This window comes from Zea mays, chromosome 1 (assembly GCF_902167145.1).
Source record: "Zea mays cultivar B73 chromosome 1, Zm-B73-REFERENCE-NAM-5.0, whole genome shotgun sequence".
NCBI lineage: Eukaryota > Viridiplantae > Streptophyta > Magnoliopsida > Poales > Poaceae > Zea > Zea mays.
This window is the reverse complement of record NC_050096.1, coordinates 28,798,753-28,806,932: the sequence shown is the minus strand read 5'-3', so window position 1 is coordinate 28,806,932 and position 8,180 is coordinate 28,798,753. Positions and strand designations below refer to the sequence as shown.

General features: G+C 48.2%; 1 protein-coding gene across 1 annotated transcript; it reads right to left on the bottom strand.

Annotated features, from left to right (window-relative positions):
- Window positions 1–1,382: 1,382 nt before the first annotated feature.
- On the bottom strand, window positions 1,383–7,622 carry LOC103633057 (wall-associated receptor kinase-like 14). The gene is made up of 3 exons (XM_008654743.4): window positions 6,486–7,622; window positions 4,568–4,642; window positions 1,383–2,960 (listed from the first exon to the last, which is right to left on the bottom strand). The coding sequence occupies exons 1-3, from the start codon at window positions 7,243–7,245 to the stop codon at window positions 1,663–1,665; spliced, it is 2,133 nt and encodes a 710-aa protein (XP_008652965.1). The 5' UTR covers window positions 7,246–7,622; the 3' UTR covers window positions 1,383–1,662.
- Between the last annotated feature and the right edge of the window lie 558 nt (window positions 7,623–8,180).

The following is an 8,180-nucleotide window of genomic DNA, read 5'->3' as shown; positions in this document are numbered from 1 at the left end:
GTTGTGGAGATTCCTCGCGAACGGGAGATAGTAAAAGAAAGGAAAACACCATGGTATTCAAGTTGATCATTGGATCACTTAAAAGGGGTTGAGTGCGACCCTCGTCCAGTGGGACGCCACAACGTGGAGTAGGCAAGTGTTATACTTGGCCGAACCACGGGATAAATCACCGTGTCTCTTGTGCTTGTTTTCTTCGTGACCATTGTGTTTCACAAGAGCTTTGTCTTTAGCCACTTGATTCTATTGAGCTAACACTTAACCAAGTTTCGTGGCTACAAGTATTTGATTTTTACAGGAATTCCTATTCACCCCCTTTAGGTGCTCTCAATACTGAGATTTCACTAAGATATATTGTAGAAGCACCTCACTAAGTGTTCCCTTCCTGTCCTCACCAGTGAAGCGAAGAAAACCAAATAATGGCTCGGTTGCATCAACCACATACTTCAATTGATCCCACCATGACTTGGTTGCTCTCTAGCAACTCCTAGCCATCAAGGAGCAAAACCCTAAGAGTAACAAATGTTAATCATGACATGGATAGTGCCACAAGTGTTCAAGTGTTGCCTTCGCTTTGTTTTGCTCACTATTGATAGGGTCTAGATGGCTATAGGGAGAGGTGAATAGACATAGGAATTAAATTTAAAAATTAATTATAGGAACTAGAGATGAGATAAAAATGATATACAAAAGTGTATGTCTTAATATAGTTTACTTCTCACTTAGTAGCATGTAAAAAAAGATATAAAATTCTTGGTTGTTTCCTCACCCACATGCCAATGGAGCCAGCACATGCATAATGGTAGAACCAAGCTCACACAAAGGTGGCATAAAGTTGCTTCGTTGTCTCGCCGGCCAAATCCGGTCAACCATTTGATTTACTCGAGTACCGAGAGAAGACTATATTTTAAAACTCAACCAACCTAAGATAACCTTTGATTTTTATATTAAGATCAATTTCAAAAAAGATTACCTGTATTTAATATATTGACATATAAGTGGAATTTTAGGTGGTAATATTTTTAAAAAGAGAGAGAAACGTGAGTTTTGTGAGGACTATACTTTCTTGGCATGATTACTAACTCTAGAAACATGAAATAAATATACAAAATTATAGAGTAAAATTTTCTATTATCAAAAGTAGAATTTTCATCCATATTTTATTTTATTCTATCTAACATGTCAGTCTTGAAAACAATATTAAAGACCTTCTCATTTAGACCGGCCTAAAAAGACATAACATTAGATTTGATGTACACTTCAAACTTAGGTGGCTTGCATGTATATCCGTGGAGGTTGGAACGAGTGCGAACCATATAGATCATTTGCTCTCTGAGTCGCAAATATGGAACCTTTCAAGTTGGGCCTAAAAAACTTTAGATAAATTTTACTAAAATGAGGCTTCTCTTAGAGCTGTCCTTTCTTATTGGGGCCATATATTTTAATTTGTTTCTGTACTTAGGGCTTCTATTGAAGTTGCTCTTAGCCAAGGCTAAATTACATATACTGTACATGATGTACACATAGTTCCAGACTAATGGGAGGGAAGAGGGAACGAACGACGCGCAAGAACAGATCAACAAATGCATCGTTCTAAATGCATATATATCTAAGGGCTCTAATCTGACCAGCTGATACATGGACGAGCAATTTGTATGTTTCAGTTCAATGCAGGGAGCGACTGCCCAGCAAGCTGTTGGAGGAAGGGGAGCTCCCATCGCTGAACCACCTCTCCTGCACGGACACAGGAGACTCCACTGCACTCTTCGCCGCCGTCTCTTGCACGACCAATGCATTCACCCTGCCCCTCTCCGTCCGGCTTCTGTCGGCACCCCACGACCTGTCGGTGACGCGCGTCGACGCTACGGACGAGGAGATCGACGATGACGTCGACAAGAACGCGGCGTCGTCAGCCGATGGCGCCCACCCGCTGCGCTGTATCTGCTCCAGCTCGTCGGCGACCTCGGTCATGGACGGCCTCATCTCGCTGTGGAACGCCAGGCACCGGAACGCCAGCTCGGCCACCTTATGGATGGACGAGAGCGTCCAGGCGTCCCTGTGAGGATCCAGGTAGGGATCGACGATGTCGTCGACGCGGCCCCTGCCGATCCTGTCCACGGCGAGCTGCGCCAGGTTGACCTCGCTGGGCACCCTGGTGAAGTCGACGGCCTTCATGGCGGTGATGATCTCCACGAGCACGACGCCGAAGCTGTAGACGTCGCTCCTGTCGGATAGGTGGAAGTTCTGGTGGTACTGCGGGTCGACGTAGCCCGGCGTGCCCTGCGGCGCCGTCGAGATGTGCGAGGGGTCGCCCACAGACGATGGCGACGACGCCTTGCCCATCCGCGACAGCCCGAAGTCGGCGACCTTGGAGTTGTACTCGAAGTCGAGCAGGATGTTGCTGGACTTGATGTCGCGGTGGTAGATGGGCGGGTGCACCTCCGAGTGCAGGTACGCGACGGCCTTGGCCGTCTCGGCGGCGATGCGGAGGCGGACCGTCCACGGCATCGCGGCGGGGCCCCGCTCCCGCTGCAGGTGCTGCGCCAGCGTGCCGTTGGGCATGAACTCGTACACCAGGATCTGCTGCCCCTGCTCGATGCAGCAGCCGAGGAGGCGGACCAGGTTGCGGTGGCACACGCACGACAAGAGCTTCACCTCGTTCACGACGCTGTCCACCCCGCCGCCATTGTCGCTCGGTCTGATCCGCTTCACGGCCACGAGACGGTCGTCGCTCAGCCGCCCCTCGTACACGGTGCCGTAGGCGCCCGTGCCCAGCCGCTTTTCCTCGGAGAAACCGCCGGTGGCGCGTTCGATCTCGCGGTACGAGTACAGGGGCACCGTGCAGGAGGCCTCGGATAGGAACTGCTTCGTGCTGCGCTTCATACGGATGGACGCGGACCGGCGCTTCAGCAGTTGGTACGCCAGGCAGGTCACGCCCGTCACCATGGCGCCAAACATGATCCCTGCGCACATACAAATTCATGTTCATGCCGATCAACCGTGTGAACGTCACCATCAGGGGTGGATCTAGGAGGGGGGCTGCCGGGGCTGTAGCCCCGGTCGCCCCACATAATACCTATTAATACATACTTCATCTATTTTAAAATAGTAATCATCGTTTTAGGGAATTAGTAGATTTATATAATTTTTGATTGATGCATGTGTTTTATATATGTGCCTAGATTTATCATCATCTATTTAAATATAGACATAAAAACCAAGAATTAAAAGAACAACTATTTTGGAACGTAAGAGTATATTATAACATAAATGCAGACTATAAAGGTTAACTAAGATAGGCCACAACCTTCTTTCTGATCATGTCATTCAGCACATGTATTTGGCCTCCATCCGTGCCACCAGTACGCTAGGTGGTAGCGCGCGCATCCACGCTGGACCCATCCATGCTTCAGCAGTGCAAATCCACGCCACCACACATGACACAGTCATGAGCTAGCGCGCACGGCCAATGCACATCTAACAGTTAGCAGCGCGCATGTGCCCAACGCAAGAGGCATGCTGCAAGCCAGGGGGATAGGGGAGCAATGTCATGTCTAATGCTTCCCTAATTCTATAGGACATGTTAGTTTTTTAGCTAATTCTCATGTAAATATTGCAAAAAATGCTTCTAACAGCCTCCTTAATCTAATTTGGTCCCTCTAATTTTGGATCCTGGCTTCGCCCCTGCTGCAAGCAGCACCATGGCAGGCCTGCTGCAGCACGCTAGTATATCAGGCATGCGAGAACGTAGTCGTGGCACTCACCCCAAAATAGCCACTGGTGGCTCCGCCAAACATGCTTTAACTTATAGCACCTCCTTTGATCCAATCCTGGATCCGCCGCTGGTCACCATGACTGCCCCGACAATCTAAACCAATATGCAAACGTGGATCATGTAGGCGAAATTATTTGGCCTTCTGCGGAAGGACAATACAATAGGCCTGGTTTGACCTTACTTTCCTGGGAGAACTCCCTCCTTCAGCAGAGAAGGCATCATAAAATGAATTACTATGAATCTGGGGCCCATGGCATAATTGGAATACTCATTAAGACATCCAAATGAATGTATCACGAACCTTACAGTGTTTTGTTTTGTCTATATATCTCATGCCAAATATCTCGTGTATTTCAAAAGAATTTCAATGTATCTGAAAGAAAGGGCCCAATTTCTCAATGTTGGATGTGCTTTATGGATGGATTCCCCCCACCTTCATACTACGAGCTTTCAGTCTAGATTCTTTTCAGACAATTTGCTACCATTACTGTTATAAGTTGACTTCAGCTCAGGAATGGTCACCAGTGTATTTGGCCAGGCGCTCAGGGCACATCCAAAAATGTATATGCAGTCACTACAGGACCTCTTCTGTGGGACTTAAGCTGGAGGAAAGACATGTTCGCTAAGTCCAAAAAGAAGAAGAAGCAATGATATGTTGATATGTCCTTAATGTTTGTGCAACTTTCAATTCAATGCTAAAAATCAGTTCGACCACTTTGTAGACAAGATTAGGTATATGAGAGACATTATTCTGAACATTATCAGGTAGTAGGTATTATGAGCAACTTATATTACCTGCCACGAGAAGGACGATTTGGATCGTCTTGCCACAATCTCCTTGTAGGTATTTTGAAGGATTGCATTTTGGACCTGAAACCATGGAATCAAAGTGTAAGATCGAAGTAAATACAGATCAGAGAAGTGTGGACGTCAAATTACCAAAGCAACACATTAATATGCAGTCTGAACTCTGAAGGATTCTTGTGTTTCAAAAGCAGACTATCATGCCCAATTCTGGGCAGCATCAGTTAGACACAAAAAGGTTCACATGTCGGTGCACAAACACCAGTAGCATTGGATTACTCCCTGTGTCCAGGAATGGTAAGCATATTTATTATTTAAACAAAGAAAACTCAAATTTCACAATTTTTACTAAAATTATAAGTCGTATGCAAGTTTATGGCATTGTTTGATGCCTGCGCCCAAGGATGCAATATTAGAGGACTGGTACCTGGCTACACAAAACAAAGGAGAACGATTGTGGCCCTACTGATGCATACGACATACTCTGTCCATTCCAATTTATAATTTATTTAACTTTTTATACCAAGTTTAACCGACTCATCTTATTCAAATTTTTATAGAAAAAATGAAAAAAAAAAATCAAAGTCATACTTAATTTGTATTATATGCTAAACGGTATCACACTAAAATTTAATAATATTTATGATTTTTTTAACTAAGACGAGCCGGTTAAACTTAAGGTAAAAAAGTCAAACAAATTATAAATTGAAACATAAGGAGTACTAACATTCAGGAAGATAGAAACAAAGGAAATTTGGTGGGAACTGAACTCGCCAGTGAAAAACTGGCGAAATAATCTCTCATGAGAGTTTCTTGTGGGAAGCCTTGCATCCCTGGCATTAGATAAAACCACGTTTTGAACTCGCATTTTCTTCTGAAGGTTTATTCAGTTTGATAATATGAGCAACTTATATTATCTGCCATAGGACAAAGGGGTTGAAAGGGACTAAATTGCTTACAAATCAAAATCTTCCTTAATCTCGTTCTATCCCCTCCAATCCCATAGGTAGGGGATTTTGGCGAATAAGGCCTAAATAATATGCAGTGCTTCTACAGATTTAAAAAAATATGGCACAAAACTTGTATTTATACATTTTTAATTGAAAGTGCCCGTAAGGTCATATTGATTGTTTATACAATTCACAGTATATTATAAGAGAAATTAAGGGTCATTATTTACTTGGTATAGCTTTTCTCTGGTCAAAATACGTTTATGATTCTTGGACTCCATATAATTTTTATTAGGCGTGCACATTTTACACGCCTATTTGTTTCTTCTCTAAAAGATTACCCGATCACCGACAAGAATCGTTCCTAGCACCCAGTTTTTTAAGTACATTACTGAACACTAGTTTGTTTACAGCACAAGTGTCCGTAGGCCCTTTCACAAACCACAAGTATGTACCAATAATGGAGGCAGATACATTTATCAGCAGATTTTCATAGAGAAGTTGGTAGGCAGAGCCTTTCGTGGTTTTAGTAATCGTGTTTGTGGTTAGGGGTTGGATATTATGGGTCTGTTTGGAACTTTAGACTGCATAGGACTAGTGTTAGTTCAAAAAAATTTAATAGCCCTATTAGGTCGATTTGCCCAACTGATAGACTAGTTGTTAGTTTGGCGCTGGACTAAAGTTTAATCCATCTACTAGTGTACATATTTGAATAGATTATTAGGACTATTTTTTAGGTACTTCTACTTGTTAACCAAGTGATCTAAATAGGCTGATGCATTATGAATGTACTGGAACGTGGTTTGCGCAGACGGCCAGTTGATAGCGGAGCCCATGGTCCAAGCCAGCCATTCTGGTAGCGCGAGCTGGATGCATGAGCAGAGTCAACCATTCTAACAGATTCGGTAGCTCGCACAATTTGACTGACCAATTCAACCAATGACGTTCGGGGCACTGACCTTCCCGGCAACCGACGCCCTCGGCGAAGCCGTCGCCCTCCGAGCCCTTGGGGCAGTCGCACCGGAACGCCTCCTGCCCTGCGACCGGCGTGGTGACCTGGGTGCAGTTAGCGTGGCTCGAGCATCGGCACGGCCCCAGCATCCACCACTCCAGCTCCATCGTGGCTAGCAGCAGCGCCGGCGCCGGCGCGTCCAAGTAGCTCACCGCCGACACCAGCCCGGTGCATTCCGCGGCGAGCGCTTGCATCCTGGTTCTGTTGAGGAAACGGTCGGGGACGCTGGTCGGCCGTGTCAGCACGGGGCAGCGGATGGAGTCCGCAGCGGCGCGGCCGCACTGGGACGAGTTGTCGAGGTAAGCGCTAGGGGGGACGCTGCAGTTACGGATGTGGTCGGCCTGGGAGGCGGAGCTGCACGAGCTCACGACGAGCCCGTTCTGGCTGCCGGGCGCGTACGCCTTGGTGAAGAGCGCCTCGACGGAGGCGTTGAGCCGGCGCGAGCAGTTCGGGCGCAGGGTGAGGAAGAGCGCGCGCGCCGTGACGTTGGACACGAGCAGGCCCAGCTCGCGCGTCTTCCCGAGCCACGCGGTGCCGTCCGCCGGGTCGCACCCGAGCCGTATCTCGCAGCCGGGGGAGAAGCCGAACGGGTACTGCACCGTCAAGCCCCCGCAGCTCCGCGCGCAGCTCCCGTTGCCCGCGGCTGCAGCATGCAGCAGCCACGGCAGGAGCAGCAGTGCCGCCGCCGCCGCCGAGCCCCGCACCATCGATCTCTCTCTCTCTCTCCCCTAGGAAAGGGAAACTCACTTCGCTGGCCGCTGAGCGACGCGCCTCATCTCTCCTTAAGTCAAAGACCGGCAGGCTGCCGCCGCCGCGGCGTAGCGAGGAGAAGGCGGTCGGCGATGGGTTTGGTTTTGGCCGAGGCGCGGTTGGACAAGTGCGCTTGCCGCCGCGACTGGTGTCTTTGTTTGTTTGCATGCGTTCCATGGCGCAGAATTCGGGATTAAAGCCGGGGCCATTCGGACCAACGACCAACCTACTGCAAGAGTCCTACTGCTCTTTGCCCCATGATGTACTACTGTACACATCTGTTGCATTCCTAGTTTCCTACATCTCGACAATGGCATCCGCCAAGCGATGGCGTCGCCTTGCTGGGCTCGTGTCGTGTCACTTCATAGGAATGCGGGGGACTGTCGTGATGTGCCGAGGGCGCCCGTTCCCACACGGCCCCGTTGCTCTCCCGTCACGGTCACGGCTTAGGGTGTGACGCATCATCCCGCCTGCGTGGACCGGCGACCTCGACGCCGCCCGTTCCAGTTCCCTTCCACCATCTCCATACGTTGCCCACCTCCCCCACTTGGGGCATTCCGCCCGCCAACGCACGGAAGGATGCCCGACCTGATCCGCAGCCCACGATCAGACCAAATGGACGAGAAAAACCCGCAGCAATTGGACAATCTTTTATTGGAGGGGGAAAAATGAGGAAACTAGTAGTGTGCGCAGGCCCCAGGTTCAAAAGTCAGTGCGGCTGCTTAGATTACGAGGTGACAGGTGAGTTAGGTAAGTAAGCAGTGGGTCAACATAGTTCACGTTTGATCCGCAAGCTAATACTCCTTCCAATGGCCCCTTTAGTATGGCTTTTAGGTGGCTCCCGCTACGACTCATCGAGTCATCGGGAAACTCTACCAAACGGTTAAAATAG

Coding starts and splice junctions, on each gene's coding strand:
- LOC103633057 (XM_008654743.4), bottom strand. CDS start 7,245: ATGGTGCGGGGCTCGGCGGCGGCGGCGGCACTGCTGCTCCTGCCGTGG. Junction 4,643..6,485: donor GGGCGTCGGTTGCCGGGAAG/GTCAGTGCCCCG, acceptor CCATGGTTTCAG/GTCCAAAATGCAATCCTTCA. Junction 2,961..4,567: donor AATCGTCCTTCTCGTGGCAG/GTAATATAAGTT, acceptor GTATGTGCGCAG/GGATCATGTTTGGCGCCATG.